The following is a 21,886-nucleotide window of genomic DNA, read 5'->3' on the forward strand; positions in this document are numbered from 1 at the left end:
AAAATTATTTACTACTTATATTATATTTCAAATGAAGTTTGTTCCGTAACCTAAAAATAATAACCATTATTACGATCAGTTATTATACACTAGTAGCATAAAGACACATTACCTATTATTCCTGCGAATGCAAAATACAAATTTGGAAAAAATAAATTTTTCCTTGTCCATATAATAAAATATCAGTTTTAAACTTTCGGTCATTTTGTTGTAAACTTTTGCTTTTCCTTTAGCATTTGATTTGCTCGCAATTGCTAAATAGTAACATTTACTAATTTATGGATATTTCAAACATTTAAATTGCTGTTATTTGATTTAAAATACTACAAATGTCTGCAGCTAAGTGAATAACATAAAGTGATAATACCAAAGTAGCTCCATGATTTCATGCACATGTTGTAATTATATTGTTCTTTTTCGAAATTTTACGAACTCGGTAACTAGAAAAAGTAAAGTATTGCAAGATTAAACGATTTCTCTAGTCTTTGTCACACAATCAAATTGCTTAATAATAATAAATAATTGTTGTTTTGGGTTAAGCTAAATGATGTCGCCTTCTATCTTTTTATTATTGAAAACAAAATCTAACACAGATTCATGTGTCAAGCAATGGCAAAGTCGTTATAGTGTTAGTTATTTAAGCAATAGCTTGTCACAAATTCCTTATCAATAAAATAATTTATACAACTTGACTAAGCAACAAACAATTTGTACCCTTCAATTGGTGGCCTATGAAATACCACTCTGGCAAAATTAATCTTGAAAATTAAAAATCAATATGCATTTACCGGTGTGTACAACATATTTTTGTTATTTAACATATTGGTTGACAGTAGTTAAAACTTCCCTAAACAGAGTGATCCGCGTTTGATACCACAAACCTACGCGTAAGTTAATTAATTGCTGGCGATTATTACATGCAATAGGTACATCACTAACAAACATATATAATCATACCGTGCATGATGCAAAATTAAAATTTTAATTTTCAATTTTATACAGACGCAAACGCACTGACGCAACTAAAGTTTTAATTAAACCTGAAATCAAGTCTGAATGTTTTATTCCTAAGTTTAATTTAATTAGTCATCTTTTAAAAGTACAATAATTGTTTACATTAAAAACAACTTTATGAAAATATTTACGCTGAATCCTAGAAAGCTCAAAAAGTTATAAGAGGGCTTCTCTTAGATGCACATAATATTTGAATGCTAAAAAAATGTACCGAAACCATTTTAAAATTTAACCTTACTTAACCTACACAACTATAATACAATAATAACGACAATATAGATATAGATTCATTACAACGCACTTCAACGGCGAGATTCTGTTCTTATTTGGTGAGCGTGCGGTTTGTTTTACGAGTATTACTATTTTCTTTATCAAGGTAATGCTATACATCCAATGCAAGTCAACATTCAATTATGTATCTGTTTTGAAGACAATTTGTATGCAAACAATGTCTTTTAAAGACAAAGACATCATGAATATCTCCTACTAAAAGAAAATGTTTGGAACTGTGAATAAGTAAGTATATTTTTATCGCTGTTAACTAAATACCTACTTTTAAGCAGAGTACAAATAAAAATTGTTTATGACCTTTATTGTGACGTTATAAAATTGTCATAAATACTACCTATATGCATATAATTTCACATGCTTCCTCAATCAAACTGTTAAAACTATTTAATTATAATTATTTCAATTTAATTGAACTCAATTATTTTAACTTTTTCAGTATATTTTGTTTATTGAAGTTATTTACTTTTATTTTCACATATAGATATTTGTTCTGTAGTTGGCATAATTGCGATGAGCTGTAGTGCGGTTGGTAGTTGGCCGTTTGGTCGTTGGTCACTTAATAAAATTAACATACTACAACGAGCGACGTGTTCGCGCTGTAATTTAGCAATTTAATTTCCAGATGAAATTATTATAGTCGTCGCCGTACTCACAAACAGACGCATTATAAAAAGTGTGCAAAAATAAACGAATGACACACTTCCTCGTCGCGCCAACATCGCCAACCTAGTCTGCCAGTAGCGTCGTGATGGAAAACCGCAGTAAATGATTTGCTGCTTTATTTATTTAAATGCTCATGCAAATGTATTTACTTCAAGATAAATTATTTTATCCTTAACAACTCAGTAAATCAATTATTTATTGGCATGTTTTGGAAATGCTAATGCTATTGCGTAGAATATAATTATAAAATTACGTTCTGTTATTACTTAATAATTGAAGAATCATTGGTAAAATTTCAAAACTACACCATATACATATATACAACCTTATAAGTTTGATAAATGCCGATCACATTTCTTTAAACTTTAAGTCTTACCCTTCTTGTGGATAGAATAAAAGCTTCCAAATAAGATAAAACTAGAAACATTTATTTGTTTTTTATTCATTAAAGAAAACCGACACAAATCGGCTATAAACTAGATACAATATGCAAAATTATTGATCAATAGAGCGTATATAATGCAGTTGACAAAAACGAATAAAACAAATTTGCATTTAAAATCTTAAGAAGATATTTGCAACAAATATAAATATATATTGACAAAGGAAATATAGATAATAACATTAAATACAAGCGCCATCTGTGAAGACATATTGGAAAAAGATACTATAATAATTTAAATAAGTAGACTACTGTAATAACCAATACTATTAAATTAGTCTGTCTCTCAAAGAGGACACTAGTTGTTTGTGTAATTTGGTAAATACATTTCAATCAGTAATCAGCACCATCAAATAAATTGATTTATTTAATAAAATGATTTTAACAGGAAAATAATAAACTTATCGCGTTTTTATTACTATTATGACATAATATTTGAGGTTTTCTTCACACAAATAAAAGCATTATATGTAGTATTAGTAAATACATATCTAACTATATTTTTACATACAATGCGGCAGGTTTCATCAGCCCTTTTTATCGTTTCCTTTAATTTATAAGTATTAATTTTTACGCTATTGTAAAACTATTGTTATTTCAAATAATTTATTTATTTAATTTATTTGTACATGATATAGAAATACGAGTACATTAACTTTTCATCCAACTTTAGTTTCATCAAGTACATACATTTTATTTTGTAGAATAAATAAAAAACAACGAATAATTTTTCTTGCTTCATCTATTTAATATACACACCTCACATACATATTTTCCGGCATGAGGTGGCAAAAAATCGTTACGCGCTTCTCTACTTATTCTTACCAATATAAGACGTCTGGCATGCCGTGACAATACACACACACTGTTCATGTATGTTCAGGGGTTGATTTAAATACTTTATAGTTTTCTTAATAAAAGAGTAAGAAAGGGGGAAACTATTCAAAGTGCATAAGCATAATAGAGGCAAGTAAGTACTATACATGCATAGTCATTCATTAAATTTACTACCTACATATTTTAGTGATATATAGTACAATCTCCTAAAAATAAAAAGAGATATGCTAAGCATATTGATAAATAAATTTTTTTCCATTGATGAAATATCTGTACAAAACGCATAAACGTGAAATAAAGTTTTTTAATGTAAATGTATCATACACATAAAAATTACATCTTATAAAAAATTATCATGTTTTCTTGATGGAGCTATTATCTTATATTTTTGTCTACAAATTTATACATTTAAACGTTAACTTGTTTGCGTATAAATGTATTCGATGTAATAGCGTCAAACTCTAAGTGAAATGCCCATCAGTTACAAATTCGTCGATGAAAAGAAATAAAGAATGCCACTCGCATGCAAATAGATTCGATTAGATTGGGGGAGGTATTAGAAAAGTAGAAACAGAAATAGTAAACCATACCCTGCAGAAGCGTCACATTGCGTCGCGTCTCGCTTTGCTGCTTTTGTGCGTTGGTGCTTTACCGCCTTTCGCCTCGTTACCATTCAAACAATATTCAGCTGTAGTCACCTGCACTCACCTGCGCTAACCTGCGCTCACCTCAACGTCGTTTTATTACTCGTACGAACGGTGTGACGAACGCTTCGGGCTCTCTGACTTAACGATGAAACAACGTGATTTCGGAAATATTTGAAAATAACATATATTATCAACAAATCAACAATAATACAACAGTTTATCAGTTATTTTAAGTTAAATAACGACGTTAAAATTTTGAGTAAAAATGATTAAATTGTTGCATGTTCACTTTGAAATTTGGTTCATCACAGAGGACAACTAATCATTTTTGGATTTTTTATTTAATCAAAGTGCAATAAGAAGATAAACAAGTTTTTATTTAAAGCTTTATCAACTTTAAAGAAACATCACGATGAAACATGTAAGTAAATAATATGCATTATTATTATTTAGTGTTTAGCGCGGGCATAAAATAAAACTGTCAAATGTGAGCAAGTCTGGGGGAAGCTGATTTTACTTTATCAATTAAATCTTCCATGTGCCTATTTAAATTTTTGTCTGTTTGTTTTCAAATTAACAAAAATTATAAAGAATTGCCATACATATTTTAAATTAAAGCGTAAGTGTATTAGTTTCAAATATTGCTGTCATGTTGAAAGTGTTGTGAATGTATTGCTTCACGCGTAACATTAAATCTCATTTAATCAGAAAAATAAAATTACTAATCCATCTTTAGTCAGAAAAAATTGTGTTAAAATTTAATCTTTTTCCGATTTTTTTTTCAAATGTAAAGAAAATGAAACAAATATATTCTATGATAATTACAACTTTGAAAAAAAAACGACAATCTGCTTTATTATTTATTTTTACTTTTTTTAAAGTAATTTTCCATATTTATATGTGGACCTCATTTAAAATACATGTATACACTTGCAATTAGGTATTGCAAGAGAAACATTAAATAGTATATTAAGTTTGAAGTGGTTAAAAGGGAGTTTTTGTCACGAGATTGATTAAGAGCGACCGTAGCGAAAGTTTATTCTATCGAGTGTTCAACAACGTTTAGCCACGTGATGCTTACCCTATTTTGCAACTTCCACATTATTTTCACGTTGGTATTTCATGACATTTCATGTGATCTTGTGCTGCACCGTAAGCAAATGCGCAGGCGAATGCGCCATGTCTTAAACTCCTGATTAAAGTACTTTAGTCCCTGCCTTGGCCGTATTTAAAGTACCACTTTTTGTATTTCAAATCCCTGGAAAAACTGCCGTTTTAAAGGTGGAACTAAGAAAAACTATTCATTCGGTAATTGTAACGCAATTTGTAATTACCTAAATGCAATATCATGTAGGTATATGATGTCAGACGTGAGCATGAAATGTATTACATTTTATGTTTGTGTTAATTTTACTTAATTAGTAGAGCTTGTTAGTACATTCTCGGCAGGACACAATTTTGTTGTCGATTTCACTTTCTAGTTTATTTTATAACAACATTTAATATGTGTTTTTAAAACACTACGTCATATAATTTATATAGCAAGTTTATTTGAACGAAGCAAAGTGTATTAATGAAATTAAATTTTTAAATCTTAGTGTTTACCCTTATCGCATAAAAGCCTGTTTTGGATTTTACTTTCTACGTTAATTACAAATTTGCACGTGCAATTTCATAGTGCAAATCTTGTACTTTTCCTAGCAATAGCTAGGAATAGCTGCAGCTATTGCTGAGATTGGAAATAAAATAGGAAATTGCTTAGATATACTTCACTAATATACGAACATAGCTGCCGTTTCATTCGGTGGTTTCTTACCACACAGAATATCCGCGGTTCAAATCTCGGCCGTTGGTTGTCGTGACAGAAGATCACTTTATCTTTGAGACCGGCTTGCAACCACTCAAAGGGAATGTGTATATAGTTTTCCAGACAAATTTGAGTGAAAGAAAACAGGCTCTAATAGCTTAAGATGCATAACGACCACACGGCCAAAGTAGTCTTGAAAGAAATTTATTTCTCCAAACAATATAAAAATATGAACTAGTATGTTCAATTCAAAAACAGTTTAAATACATACAGAATTATCATACTTTTTAGAATTACAATTTGTGAGGTTCAAGTGCACATTGTGCACTTAGTGAAAATATGTCTGTTTATGTTACCATCATATTTCTATGCACTACTCATATATCACATTTTTATCCTACAACCTACGTACTACGGTTGTAGTATGATTTAGGTATTTTTGAAGATTTAAATATTTTCTCGGTTTTCTTTGTCGATTTTTTTAAATTCATTCAATTCAATTCAACATTTAGATTTGTTGCATTGATTACAAATGAATTGACTTTGTGCTCACAGTACGAATTGTAATTAAATCAAAACATTCAATGTACTTAATTATAAAGATAACTAAACTTGGAAAAACAAAATCAAGGACTTTTTTTATTGTGCAACAACACAAATTACTAACTACACTAAGAATTAACATGTGAGATGTTATCAGAATAATGAATTCTAAGTTGTACATTTGTTAGTAATTTGCTAAATTGTTTAAAACTTCTATAAGTTTTTATTCCAATGCAACTAAAATACGCACTTTTAAAATGTTAACAGAATGTGCATTGTCTGCAGATTTAAAATTAGAGATAATACTATATACATAATATATTTACTTATCTAAGAATTTCATAATTGTTTCTTCCTCGTCTAGGCATATAATTTAAATAGTTGTCCATATTTCATTAAACGGAAAACAGAATTAAAACAATTTTTTACATCAAGTAAAATTCATATGGTAGTACACATTCTTTTATTTATTCAAACGATGATTAAATAAATATTAGATTAGTTCAACTTCCTATGAGTGATTATTTACAAATTTCTTTATTTCATCATTACAATATAATTAAAACTAACACAAGATTACAAAATTGTAACAAGAAGAGAAAACAATGACAATCACATTAATAATACAATAATTTCATAATAACAAAATCATTAAAATTCTTGCAATTCGAGCATTACGCATAAAGAAACTTGCATTCAAAAAGTTGAAAAACTCATATGTTTAGGAATACATTACACTTTTGTTTTCTTTTGTTTCTAAGCAGATTATGTATGTCTGGGTGTTATTGTGCCTGTCATGCTTTAGTAATTTTTCTTTTCTGTTGTCTGCCGTCAGCTCTCATGGAAACCAAGTTGTTGAGACGTGAAATATGATACGTATGATACGCCTGATACACATGAATATGACGTACTTTACTGATGTTCTGATGATGTATGATTCATTCGCAAATGTACGTGCAAATGTTGCAATCAGTATTAAATTTTGTATTTTTCTCTTATAAAGCACAACTTTAATTTTTTGCTCTCTGTGTCCTTCTATGCTGCAATTGTTCGTATGATAATTTATGTTATCGTATGTGTATATTAGAATGAGTACAAATTAGCCACGTCTCTCGAAATAGCAGTTTTTTGTTTTGCATCCTTAAAACTATGCGCATACGAATAAGTAATGGATAAGGAATTAATAGCTCTGTGTGCAGGATATGCTGCCATGCTGTGCATTTAATATTCGATATGATATTTCAGCTTTATTTAAAACAAATTTATGCATTTTATTAAAAAATTACTACAAAACTCAAACTTCAGTTGCTTGGATTCGTGTATCTTGATGCACCCGGTGCATCAGATTATACTTTAAACACCCTTCAAATCACCCTCTTAAAATATAAATAACTAACTATTTTATTTGATTTTTGAAATTTTGTTCTTTTTTATTTCAGGGTATTTCTATATTTTACATCGTTGTTTATCATGTGTACTAATTCATTGATATTTACTATACACGTATCTCAACCCTCCCCCCACTTAATTTTTCACTTGTTGCACATATGTATCACGGTTTGTTCAACAAAAACTTAATTTGATTCAGTGTGTAAAGTAATTCATTACGTACAAGATTTCAATGTCATTTAGTCTACCACATAGAATAATAGAGATATCAATCAGTATACGAGTACAGGACACACGCATCAAACTTGACCCTAATTATCGCGCAACATAAAAATCGGATTAAACTGGAGTTAAATCAAAAATAATTTCAATGCCCCACCTAATAATCTATATTTATATACTCTACTCTATCAAACTTCATTGTGAAGCCAAACGAGTTCATGAATTTTTCATCTGTTCATGTGTTCATTGACCAGTCGACAAAAGGTTGAATAACACTCAAACTCATTTGCCAATTATTATTTCACAAATACACAAATGTACGAATGTACACAATGGATAGACAAAGGTACTAATACATATGAAATGACATAATGACACACGTATGCTTACGTGACGCATTGATAGGATCTTTCAGTCTTTCAGTTCGTGGCATTTTTGCTTCCTGGTCGTTTGATTGTCACCGCAATAGTAGAGTAACCAAACCCAACCAAACAGATTCACACGACTACATGAATAAATTACTAGCTGTGTGCCAAGAAAATAGAAGGCAGAATGTTGCATGTGGGTGAATGTTGGAGTTAGAGTTTACACATTTTATGTTCATTGAACAAATTTTGAATTATGAAATAGTCTTTACCGCTTTTGGTGTCAAGTGTAAACCACTTCGTGACGTATGTTGCCATGTCGAATATGCATACCAAGATTGCTGATTACTGATAATCGTAATTACAGTGGTAGTTATTTAGTTATTCATTCTGGTACTCTACAAAATTGGATGATGCCAACCCCTTCTCCAGTCTTAGAATAAAATATATATTTTTGAACAAAAATTCGCAAAAATAATCAATGTAAACTGGAAATTTTCGCATTTGCCTGGTATATGTATTCATTTACAATTGCATTTAGTAAATGTGGATTCAACGTACACTTCCCATCGATAAAAGTAAATTTAAACTGATTGAAGCACATATGTTTTTGTTTTGCTGAGTGGCAATGACTACTTTTTTGTTATATTTTTTTATTACATCCAAAAACCTCTCGTTAGAAATATTTACTTAATATTTGAAGAAACAATGCAATGGGCAGCAAGTCATATCCAGGCATTTTTTTCGACTTCCAATTGATAGCATTAAATGAAGACTAAATTAATTTAGATGAACACATGGACACATTTAAATATTTGTATTGTTCATGCCTATCCACTGCTTTATACCTACTCATTGAAAACTAGTAGATAATTATTCATGATAAAAAGCTGAAAGTACAAAACCACAGTAAACAGTTAATTGAATCATCAGTCACAATTAAATTATCATAACATCAAAGCAATCTTTATGAACATATCAAACTAACGGTAAAATTGCATTGTACTTATTGCTTTTTTATTGTAACCGCATCAGCATGGAAATGTTCATTTCCATTGGGCAGCTATTTTATTATATGATGAGTATAGATGTATGTGTTTTTCACTCTTTGCATTTTTCATTTGTATTCTCCAAAACTGCTTGTTTTTAAGTTGCTTTCTAGTCGTTTCCGTTTTCTATACCTACGTAATACTGCTGCATTTGTTAGAAATACTGCACAGCATGCCATAAAATTGCAAATACATGATAAAATGCATGTAATGAATTGCAATGCATAAATAATAACATGCATTTAAATTGTACACTATTTGTTCTTTATGAGATTGTTCAATAAAACTATGTAAATTAATGCAACATCCATTTAGTAAATATTAATTGAAGACAAATGATACTTGCTGCATAATTTATCATGTAGTAGCAAAAAGTATGTAAACAGCTAATCATAAAAATCTATGGGAAATGAGCCATAACTTAATAATGTTTTACATTTTTTATTGTTGATAATCTTCTCTATAATCAAAACTATAATATACTTGTGTTAGAATGTTGGTGTTGATCGTTTGTTTGACGCAAATTAACCGCAGACGAACTCAGGGTAAATGTACAGTAAAGTACCGTTTCAGTTTGACCTTAATTAATATTTAATTTTCAACCACTCCGCACCCACTATTTCAACCACAAATTCGTCGTACATGATATTTCAACAGCTGTTAAAACAAGAACGGGCGAGTAATTTTTTTGGTTGAAAAAAGTCACCGCTATACAATAAAATATTAATACCTACTTGATGTCAATTTAATTAAATTTATCTAAGATTATATATTATACGAAACAGCAAAAAATTTATTAATACAATTATTTAATGGATTGAATGCAGAAATTAATAGTACTGTTAACAAGATACGACGTCAATCGTAAATATTTTTTAGGCAGATAGTACAGACATTTGGTGCTAAAAAACGTGGTTGCTAGGAAAATAATGCGGGACTGTTGAAAATTGGTATTCATATAGATTTCGAGGTGCTCTTCAAGAATTTAAACTTTGCCACCTCGTATCTTGTTCGCTCGCGCCACCATTTTGGATAAATGGTGTCAAAAAACAGTTTTTTGACCATATCTCCTTTCCGACTCATTTTACGATAAATATATCTATATAATAAATTAAACTAAGGAAAATTTCCTATAATTTATGTAAGTACCTTTTTCTTGTAAAATTAATAGTTTTAACGTACGGGCGCCGCAAAGTCTACTTGCGCGTTTGTTTTTTGTACGCTGCTGAAATAACAGCAGAATTTATAGCGAAATAAAAACGGACGCATTTGAGTGGTCGAAATATTGTGTATAGCGTACATAAATTATCGATGAAAAACACTATTTCAGAACGTTCTAGAGCACGTAATGATGATTGGGGTAGAGCGATTGTTGAATGCCTCGAGCGTCTTTATGATTTGGTCGCAGCTAATGCACAGTACCACAATTCGTGCTTGTTATCGGCGAAGATGTAAGATCTTCTTATTCTTTTAACGGCGCTACCAATGTGTTCAAACATATATTTGCTAAAACCAGAAAAAGGAAAAATTTTGCAACAAATCTATTCAACCAAAAGCATCATCGATCAAACAGCGGCAGATCACAAATTATTCTTACACGCTTTTAGTGGCTGTGATACAACATCGGCACTTTTTCATCAAGGAAAATTAAAGTGTATTAATGTACTCCGCAAAAATCCAGATTTAAACGAAGTTATCCAGATATTTAAAAACCCAAAGGCTGGTAGTACATAGATCATTCATTGCTGCAACTGGCGAATTCTTCCTTCTTAAATTATACAGTTACAGTGATGTGAAAACTTTGCAAAATATGTCTTCACACATCTATAGATATGCCAGTTTCACAAAATCAGCATTTAAAAATAAATTTAATATTGCATCGCTACCACCGACTGAAGCCGCAGCCCGACAACATTCGTTCACTTATCACCAAGTTAAGTAGTAGTATAGGAATGAACTAAATGCAGAACAATGGGGATGGAAAAGAAGCAAGAATGGGCTAATTCCTGTCACCACACTTGAGCCCCCAGCTCCCGAAACATTGTTAAAACTAATATCTTGCAAATGCAAAAAGGGATGTCAGAAAGCCTGCGGCTGCAGAAAGGCTGGATTGATGTGCTCCGTTATCTGTACAAATTGCAGTGGTACCTGTGATAATTCGCAAGTTCCATCACAAGATAGCGATGAAGAGGAAGATACGATTACCGTTTTTGAGAACACGTGCGATGAACTCTAGAACCAAGATTGCATTGAAAACGATAATTCCATCGCGGATAGTATGGCAGAAAATTTTACCTGTGATATTTCGATCGGTCCTGAAAACAATTAACGCACAACACCTGGTCCATCGCGAAGAGCGAATCGGAAGATAATCCATTAAATTTTGTAATAGTGCGTGTGGATTAGGCCTACTGGGAATACCACGATAATAAAACAAACGCGCCACGTACTCTACCTCATGGTGGTATGGAAATGAGTTTTTGACAAAAACGAATGTTGAAGTAGACTTTGCGGCGCCCGTACGTTAAAACTATTAATTTTACAAGAAAAATGTACTTACATAAATTATAGGAAATTTTCTCTAGTTTAATTTATTATATAGATATATTTATCGTAAAATGAGTCGGAAAGGAGATATGGTCAAAAAACTGTTTTTTGACACCATTTATCAAAGATGGTGGCGCGAGCGAACAAGATACGAGGTGGCAAAGTTTAAATTCGTAAAGAGCACCTCGAAATCTATATGAATACCAATTTTCAACAATCACGCACTATTTTCTAGGCAAAACTACCAAATGACTGGGCTAAGAAGCATAATTCACATATTGATTCTCATAATGGGTTTTAGGTAAATTTGACGTCAAAACCTTTGCTTCAGAAAATGCGATGGTGCATTCTCTCGAGCGACCATCTGTACGCCATACCAACTTGCGCGATGAACAAATTATATGACGAATATTTAGGCGCTAAATAATTCAAATGTATCGTTTACTCACAATTTTGGGTCAATGTTTATTTTATTTTCTCAAAGGCATTTAAATCATGACTAGATACAATTATAATTAGTTATAGTTGTCAATATAAACGATATGAGTTCTCAGTCACATTTTGCAACTTTTTACCAAAAATTCCGTTAGGCTTGATGTACCATTTGAAACTGCAAATAATATGAGTTAAAACTATTAAGAGTAGGTCTTTATTTTGTCTTTGATTTGCATACGCGCATATAATTTATTTGTATTTAAATTTAAATTTAAAATCTACTTTATTTAAAACCAGCACAAAAAGAAGTAGTGGTTGCTATGGGTATAGGCGGTCCGTTTTTACAACTTCCTGTAGGCCGACACGACACGATTCGACCTGGCGCTATCTGATTAAAATCACAGCCTAATAGCCCTCTAGGCACGAACGCAAAACCCACCACCAAAAGCCCAACACAAGCGCCCAAAGTAAAAACACACTGCATGTACTAGCGTAATATGCAAATTGGTGAATCAGAACTCAGCATTATAGATCGGTACACAAACTTGCACACACATTTCTGGACTTGTGGTGGACATTTAACATTTAACCTGGTTTAGTTATGCCATGTTTGTATAGTACCAGCAACACTCATGGTCGTTTCCACTTGCAATTTTTTTTTTGCTTTGACCAAGCGAAGCAAATAGAAAATTCGCGAAGAAAATTTACGATGCTTCGAGGTAAAGATTTAAGGTTTTCCTTGAAGTTGTCCCCTTGGGCGAAACCAAGAATTGATGGTCGTAACTTGCAACCACTAAAAATATAAACTAGAATCGCCAATGTAATGCCGGTTGAATATTCATTAAGGTCACCACTCACTCATTCCCTCACTCAGCATTCATCGCCAAATTATAATGCTTTTCGCAAAACAAAAGAATATCATTACTTCAATTTTTTAGAATTAGTCAAGTAATGTTTTGTTGTACGTGATACTAAAATAAAAGAAATGGTTTTTCTTAGAATATGAAATTAATAGTCTAGTTTTTATTGCAATTTTCTTGTTTCGAAAGTTTGCATGATTGTAAATAGGGCACAGGTTATTAAATTGTCGACTGAAAAGTATTATAAATTACTAGTAAATTAAGTTTTATTTTAGTAGGGCAGCAAATAAATGATAAACTTTATTGGGTCATGATACAGGAACGTGAAGGTATTCTTTGTTATCGCAACTTAAAACAAAACCTTTAAAAAACAAACATGTTCGGAAAAGTGTCACTGATTTATTTATTATTTTATTAATTTAATTTTTTTGCGACCTTATAGTGCATAGTAAAAAAAAACATTTAAACTTTACGATTGCAAATCAATCCCAACTGTTTAAGCGAAACAAAACGTCGAACATTGATGATGAACAAAAATTGTTTAAACACACTTACACTGTCTTTTTAAAAATAAAAAATAACTTTTATGTTAGCTTAGAACTTATATGTTATATGCTTAGAATAAACAATTATAAATCTCACTTCATACAGTTAATGTAAGCTAAACTAAACTGAGCAATTTTTATAAGGATTTTTGCAATATTTGCAGAGTTTAGTACTGAAAAAAGCTATAGTAACCAAAAAATACTAATTTATTCAATTCTAAGAGCGTCATAGAAACACTTAATTAGGTATATGATGACGTCCAAACTCTCAATCTTTAATATCCCCAGGTCATAATATGATTAACTGCTTTTTTCCTGTTTTCCACTTCCGATCCTTTTACTTCTTAGTCACTCGTCACAATTCATACTTTTTATTTTCTTCCTGTCGTTGCTTTCTTTTCGAATTTCTTTGTTCCGCACGAATATTTCTAACACTCATACTTCACCATTCTTTTGTGTTTTAATTTTGTCTTATCGCTTTAAGTCCCCAACCAAGCCGTCTGGGTACATAGATGGTAATCATCGCATGACGTGACGTAAAATTGTAATCTCATGCTTCTTTCTTCGATGTTTAATGCTATAACTTCTTAATCTAAACATTAAGCATTAAAAAATTTCTATCGTAGTAAAAACTTTACTTCTAAAATATGTTGAACTTTCTTATATTTTTACGTGTTATTGCGTAAAAGTCCTCAATATTTATATAATTTAGTAAATTCGCTGATGGAATACCGCTTTTGAACTTCACTTTAAACATGAAGTTGACTATCAGTCTATCATATTTTTTATCTTGAATATACAATATCGAAACCATAATGAATATTTTTGTAGGGTAATTATAATTGACAACAAAATTAGTCGAATTGTTACCTATAACTGCGGTGAACTTCAATAACCTCGTATTAGTACTTATGGAATTGTAATTGTTGCTTTTTTTACTTCCTTAATGTTATGTAATTTTATCGGCGTTATGGCAGGCTCTGATATGTAGTGCGATTGCAATCAGTTTGTCGTTCCACTTTGTTTAGCTTCCTGATTTTCTCGTTGTTGATGATGTCTGTCGATCTTATCACCAAATTGCAAAACTTTTTCGAGAAATAACGGCATTAGTAATTTACATTTGGTATGATAATAATATTTTTGGGCGCAAGCATTTCGTATTATTTTCTAATTCAGTTTACATTAAGTGTACTTTTTCGTGAAGTTTAAGTATAGGTACACACTTTGTATGTGTGTTATCGTTGACTGAACGAGTCAAGGTATCACTTTTATTTTTCACCCCTTCTAGTAGAAAACTGTTAAAAAAACCGCAGTTATGAGTATTTCTTAAACTTTGCGGTTAATATGGAAAAGTCGAAGTGAATTATAATTATGCACCTACGTTTGCGGTGGGAGGCTATCGTGCAATGCAGAAAATCCTATAGATCTACAAAGTGTTACAAACATAACATGCAATACCAAAATTCATTCAATAAATGGGAGTATTATCTAAGAATATAATGGATCAACTGCTTATAAATAATATATGGCTAATTATAATTATTTTACTTATTTGATTGAAACGCTCAGTATATCTTTGTGTGAGCAGCAGTAATATAAGTAATTGTTGGTGGAGAATGAGGCCGGCCGTTACCTTATCGACCCACTATTCAGCAGACATGGAGAAGGAAAAGTCCTGCGGAAAACCACCAACCACAAAGGTCTTAAAGTACTTGCACTCTCCACTCTTAATCTTTACATATAATAAAATATAAGTAACTAAATAAAAAGTCACAAAAAAGAAACACAAGGGGGACCTGCAGATTGTTTTTGGATGACGGAATAAATTAAAAATTAGTTTACAATGATGTCTTTAAAAATTAAAAATCACTCTTTTCACATTTTTATTATAGTAAAATTTCATTAATAAAAGAAATTTTATCGTAAATATTGAGGTATTAATTCGTAATGTTCATATTGTCAGTACGACAATAAGTAAGAATGAAACGGTGGAACTGAATGTACAAAACGTTCGATTCGTGCATCTCATTAAATTTGCAGCAATGTGATTCACCCCCAGATACCATATACCTACTACTCACCTTTATTAATAGCAAATAGTTTTGGCAGGACTATTTTCATCGTGATACTATAAAAAAAATGTAAAAGCGTTGCCCTACGTGTTAACGATTATAGGGACTTCCTAAGAATACTTACGGACGCAAAATTAAGTTTCATGATTAACACGTAAAGCAATATACACGTACGTTGAACTTCAGGAAAGTGTCTTTTACCTCTACAAATAATTAATATAAGTTTACCGAGAGTTGAAAATTTTTTCAGATAATTAGATTCTAAACTTCAAGTAAGCGATTCCATATTATGGCCGACATTTTATAGATACTAAAATCAATTTGAAAGGTTTTATGACTAAACAATTTATACATAGGTATATTGAAATAGTATATTAAATATCAAATGGCTAAACGGGATTATTCACGAGACTTCGTATGACCGAACGTAGCAAGCGTTTAATTATTCGAGTGTTTAACAACGCTATTTTTTCTACTGCCAGTGTAAGATTATAAATGCCGTGTCGCGCCGACACGAGTAGCAGCAGTGCCTGCTACTTTCAAGCTCTGCCCCGTAGTTAATGCTCGTAGATAATGTATTTTACTCGCGCTTTTGGTCGTCCGTATATAAAGTACTTTTTTGTGTCTAAAACCCGTAGAAAAACTGGCGCTTTAAAGGTGGAAGTAGAAAAAATATTATTGTTGCTTTACACTAACTTAAAAGTAATAATGCGGAATAGATGGCAAGAGATATGTAATTAAGTAAATTATTTCACGATTAACAATCAGTTCTGATGACGGTCGTTCAGAGTGTACTGTGACGATCTGCCGGAAATGGCTTTCACTCGGTTTGCGCGCGCCAGCGGCCGCCATGTTGTTTCCGGCCGGCCGGCACCCAGCCGCGACGCATCACCTCCGATCGCCTTTTGTTTGCTACCTCACTCAACAAAAACCACAGCAAACAACAATGAGCAAAATAAAAATAAAAACGCAACAGACGCACAAATAACCAACAGCAACAACTAAAAAATACATTTTCTAACTTTTTTATTGTTTTGTGATGAATAAGCGCACAAAGAGCAAAGAATACAGCGCAAACTGGATTATGCAAGACTATTCATCAAATCATACACTTCTTACACCTACACACGTAATTTTGCTTGTATTGGGCGTCAATTGAAGCATATTTGCTTTCATGAACTATAATTAAAACTTCATAGATCATTAAGATCCTATACATCGCAAAAAATGACATCATAAGATAATACAATAACAGCTTTTGTTTCCTTTATACAAAAGTATAAAATTACATTTTTTGCAGATAATTCAAGTTTTATGTATCGTCTGGCTTTCCATTGGCGGAAGTCTGCAACAACAAGAATGCTCCAAATTAGAATACGATAGATGTGTCCAAATTGCTGATCCTTTGGTACGAGAAGCACACCTCGTCTTCCCTGACAATATGGACGACATTGATCTGGTATGCCGCACATGGAATCAATTTGTTGATTGTCTCAAGAGTTATACAGAGCGTTGCTTTACTGATCAACAAAGAAGACAGTTCAACAAAGCCGTGGAAAATCCCATTGAGAGCGTTCATCAGATGTGTATGCAACCACAATATCAAAAAGGTATTTACATTAATAACACCATTTTGAAATTTTGATTTTATGAGACCTTTTTTGTTTCCTTTAGAATATCTGCAATATGCGCCATGCATTAAAGGAACAATCATCGATAAGAATAGATGTGGACCCCATTATAGTCTCTTGGTAGATCAAGTGGCTCAAGGAGAGATTATCTCTAAAGCCACTCTTTGCTGGTAATTTTAGAAATATTTTAAAACACAATATTCGTATTTATAATAAAATGTTATTAGTTCTCATGACAGATTTAAGCAATGCGTATACCGAGAAACTCGTAATCTTTGCGACCGAGGAGCTCAAGATGGTCCAGCAGCAGTTTTCTCCGCGCAAATATTGGAAAAGGCATTGAGTTTTCTTCAAGAACAATGTTTTAATTACATGTAATTATCTATTAATACTTTGATAATGAGTGTCAATGTTTTATTATTAATTGATGTTTCATAGACCCAATTCTGGAGACTGTACGACGGTAAATTCTGATATGTCAATATTCCCCGACCGCTCTGCTCCTAAATCAACTGCACCCAGCGAGGTGTACCCTTGGAGTACAGTGAGCAATCAACAAGAGAACAACATCATCTCTGGAAAAGAAGTACCGCCTCCACGGATTGCCACGCCCAAACAGGTGCAACCTCAACAAGGGTCCCGGCCGGTCTCGTGGATGCCATCTTCTTCGGCTAGCAGTTTTCCAGAAAATACAAACACGTATCAAACAGTAGGTTTAAATTGGAAATTCGTTAAATATGGAGTAGATTAATATGTTTTAATACCGTTTCAGGATTCTTCCACGCAAATTCTTGGATCACGTACACGTCCAGCAAGTTATGGTCGTTCCAGTAGCTGGTCAGAAGGCAGTGGTTCGGTTGGTAGCAATACTGTGCAACCATACAGCCCGAGTCAGACGCCGCCTACTCCTTCATCACCACGCCCTGAATGGACGACTTCATCTTGGAATGTACACAAACCTAATGGTAATTTGAATATTATCACTAACCATAGTCTAACTGATTGTTTTAATATTAATTTAGTAATGGAAACAACCGCAAGTCCAGAACAACCAACAATTTTCGCAACACATCATGGAACAGAAACATGGTATCCTGCGGCAGGCAACCAACTTAGCAACGAGGTAGATGAGCCCAACCAACAAGGCCTAAAGTATAACAAAAACAATAACTCCGCCTGGTCCATATCCTCAGGAGGATTCTTTGATGTCACACAAATAGCATCCTTGCTTTTAACAATCATAGTCAATAACCGAGCATAATTATTTTAACATCATCAATAATTTATGAACTATTGTATTATTGTTATTTATCAAAACTAATATATCTCTATAAATGTGCACTAGTCATAAAGATCAAAGATATTTAGAAATGTAATTTACCAATAAACAAAATCTAATTAAGATATAAGATATTCGACGATTGTAAACCCACAAATACCAGTTAAACTGTTTTTTCAATTTAATCAATTATATTCAAGACATTATTAGCATCAAATAACATTTAAAATTTTAAATGTAACAAAGTCACAATCATTCAAATATGACAGGAAACTCGCAAGACTCATAATAATTGGAAACATTTCAATTCACGAGTGAGTTGTACATTTTCTTCAACCACTCACCATGCTCCGTGATAAATGTAATCAACGTAACACAGCTGATTACATTACAGAAATTAAATTAAAACTGCAGTCCCATCCGCCTTCGATTGTAAAATGGATTTATCGGACTCGGCATCGCGTTCGCCTTGATCACGGGCTTCGTCGGCTTCTTGCTGGCATCAAAGGGAATACCAGGTGAAGACTTAATCTGTGCATGATGTTCATGTACTTCTTGTGATTGATTCAGACGCAAATCAATTTTCACCTTCTTGTTACTCTTCGGAGTATTTACAGATGAATTTCTTAGCATTATTTGGGCATCCGCCGATTTCCTCCTGTCCTTTCCCTTGATAATCGAAAACGACTTATCAACTAAATCGGCTGGAGCACCCATAGACTTCCTCTTCGCAATATATTTCTTACTAGGAACGAAAAGCTCCACTTCACCATCTTGTAAATCAGTATCCCAATCAGATGCCGCAAATAGTTTATTTGTTGTTGGTGGGGAAATTTTCAATGGAGTTGAAGTCATTTTTTGTTTTGTACTTGATTGCGTTGAAATGGCAGTTTCTGGTTTAGGAGATTTCGGGGACTTTTTGGGACTTGATTCAACAAAAGAATTTCTTCGTTTGGGAGAAACTTCAGTATTTTTAGGACTTGTACCATTCGTCATCATACCGTTTGTTTTTTGCGGCGAGTCCAGTTCATAATCACTCTCACTCTCAGGTTCGGTCACAAACCAAGTTCCTGAATTCCTAACAAACAAGTCATCTGATTCTAATTGCTTCTGATGAGCTTCGTGAGACTCCGAGCGTTTTATTGCAGCTTTTTTCTGCTTAATGCTCTGCTTAAGTAGTTTTCTTTCTCTCATTGCTACTTTCAACTTCATTTTTGCCTCTTGTAGCTTTGATGATCCATCTAGTGCACCTCTAATACCAGAAGATTTAAATGATTGTTTGGAGTCAGTTGTTTGTGTACCAATTCCGTTTAAACTTTTTTTCGAGACTTTTTCAGTCAATGTTGATTTTTTAATTTTCTCATTTTTCTTTTGCTTTTTCACTTGTAGTGTTTGATTGATTGATTGTTTGTCTAATTTAGGTTTCTTCATAACTGGAACTTCTTGATCTCCAAGATCATCATCATCACCATCACAATCTGTAATATTTCTCTTCTTTGCTTTTTTCGCTTTATTGCGTCCATAAAGTTGATTTTCAAATTTAACTAGCTTATTAGCCATTTTCTTGATGTTTGTGGAACCATCGTCTTCATATAGATCAACTTTTTTAATTCCAAGAGGGTATTCACCACCCGAGAGCATAGAGAATTCATGAATAAGCTTTTTAATAGCTGATCTTGCCTTAGTATTTGAAGCTTTGAACTTGTACTCATTCATTAATGAATTGATATTTTTACAACTGAAACTCAATTGAGGAAGAACAACATTGACACGTCCAGCACGCGGATCCAAACCAGTTAATTCCTCTTCTTCCGATTCATCATCATGGTCATCTTCGTCCTTACCAGAATCGTCTTCGTCATCATTATCATCGTCGTCATTACTTTCCATATTGCTATCGGCATCCTCTTCATCACTGCCTGCCCTCTGCATAGCATCAATATTTCCGCCGGGAAATCCGAGCTTCTTCCACGCTTCAAATTTTTCTTCATGTTCCATTGCAGCATTTGATTGCTTCATCAAATACCGAAATACGCCATCACTGATTGCATTTACTATCCGTATATCATTGCAGTTAGAAAGTGCCTTCACAAATGGTTGAAGAAATTCGTTCATAATGTTGGGATTGAGTTGGCCCTCACTCATCTTGGCCAACTCTGGCATATAGATATCACAGAAATGCATCATTAGGCTTAACGGCACGCTTCTTTCCGAATTTAAGATCGACTCGTCAAGCGAAGACGCAAAGAGTTTGATCAACTTTAATTCAAAGTTATTGTTTCTCAAAAGAACAAATGCTTGACGAAGCAGACGACGCACGAACTGAAAATAAAGTAAAATAAATTAACGACATATATAATGAGTAAAATATTTGCAAACAATGATCACCTACAGCACTACCTCCCAACATTAATATTTAAATCGTTGCAAATTTATTATTAAAGAAAAATAAATTTGCTGTGTTATAACAGAGTTGCTTTTAAACACTTGTATAATTTTAAAAGCAATACAAAAACGTCGTTTTTCGGATGCAAAAAAACCGCCCTTAATAAAATACACATATTTACCATTTGAAATTTATCACTTCTCCATTGATCAATTCCAAACCATTCATTAGCAAGTGTTTTCATTCCTGCTTTGAAGAATAAAAAGCCTGTTGATGTGTCAAGGCTGTGAATTAGAGATGCAATCCTGTCAGCACATTCTTCCTACAAAAATTAATTAACATTTTTATTATATAATTGGGAGTTTATTTGTAAACTGCTACCTGTATGAGTGGTTTATCTGACATCCACATGGAATAGAACAACCCCTTCCATACTAACATCAAGTCTGAATCACTGAATGCTAAAACAATCAATTGAAAATCATCATATACAAATCAATAAAAACAAAATTACTACTACCAAGCAATCCCAACCCTGCAGTATGCATTTAACTGCTTAAAAACGTTTTTGAAAATTGAATTTTTAGGTTACTTACGAATCTGGGACCTGCATCGTTGCTCAAACCACTTCTTTAAACTCTTAATAGCTTTATCGCGAATCACTTTATCATTACCCGCTAAGAAACGAGCATATTTGATGTCCTGTGCGGTGGCAACTACCTCTTTCGTCGTTTTGCCTTTATGGTGTTTCTTTGTAAGTTGCATGTTAGCTATTTTGCCTTCTATCGCACGCACGCAAACACTTGGCGCACGATGCGTGAAACTGCACGTGTGTGTACTTTGCCCACCATAAACGTCAAAA

The 21,886-nt window shown here is 32.6% G+C and overlaps 2 protein-coding genes across 2 annotated transcripts; one reads left to right on the forward strand and one right to left on the reverse strand.

Annotated features, from left to right (window-relative positions):
• Positions 1–3,940: 3,940 nt before the first annotated feature.
• LOC135802556 (uncharacterized) lies at positions 3,941–18,768 on the forward strand. Its single transcript, XM_065316144.1, has 7 exons — positions 3,941–4,315; positions 17,029–17,338; positions 17,403–17,529; positions 17,587–17,733; positions 17,798–18,068; positions 18,132–18,324; positions 18,382–18,768. Exons 1-7 carry the CDS (start codon positions 4,307–4,309, stop codon positions 18,618–18,620), a joined length of 1,296 nt encoding a protein of 431 aa, XP_065172216.1. The 5' UTR covers positions 3,941–4,306; the 3' UTR covers positions 18,621–18,768.
• Positions 18,639–21,874, reverse strand: Nnp-1 (Ribosomal RNA processing protein 1 homolog Nnp-1). The gene is made up of 4 exons (XM_065316139.1): positions 21,621–21,874; positions 21,406–21,485; positions 21,206–21,346; positions 18,639–20,960 (listed from the first exon to the last, which is right to left on the reverse strand). Exons 1-4 carry the CDS (start codon positions 21,787–21,789, stop codon positions 19,041–19,043), a joined length of 2,310 nt encoding a protein of 769 aa, XP_065172211.1. The 5' UTR covers positions 21,790–21,874; the 3' UTR covers positions 18,639–19,040.
• Between the last annotated feature and the right edge of the window lie 12 nt (positions 21,875–21,886).

This window comes from Atheta coriaria, unplaced genomic scaffold (assembly GCF_025399875.1).
Source record: "Atheta coriaria isolate IRGN ID8LTWV9N9 unplaced genomic scaffold, Caltech_Dcor_3.1 hic_scaffold_39_pilon, whole genome shotgun sequence".
NCBI lineage: Eukaryota > Metazoa > Arthropoda > Insecta > Coleoptera > Staphylinidae > Dalotia > Dalotia coriaria.

Excerpts from the sequence above, each read along its gene's own strand:
- Nnp-1 (XM_065316139.1), bottom strand. The coding sequence starts at position 21,789 with ATGCAACTTACAAAGAAACACCATAAAGGCAAAACGACGAAAGAGGTA. Across the intron at positions 21,486-21,620 it reads ACGATGCAGGTCCCAGATTC|CATTCAGTGATTCAGACTTG; the intron begins GTAAGTAACCTA and ends TGATTGTTTTAG. Across the intron at positions 21,347-21,405 it reads CAGATAAACCACTCATACAG|GAAGAATGTGCTGACAGGAT; the intron begins GTAGCAGTTTAC and ends TAATTTTTGTAG.
- LOC135802556 (XM_065316144.1), top strand. Across the intron at positions 17,530-17,586 it reads TCTAAAGCCACTCTTTGCTG|TTCTCATGACAGATTTAAGC; the intron begins GTAATTTTAGAA and ends AAATGTTATTAG. Across the intron at positions 18,325-18,381 it reads GAATGTACACAAACCTAATG|TAATGGAAACAACCGCAAGT; the intron begins GTAATTTGAATA and ends ATATTAATTTAG.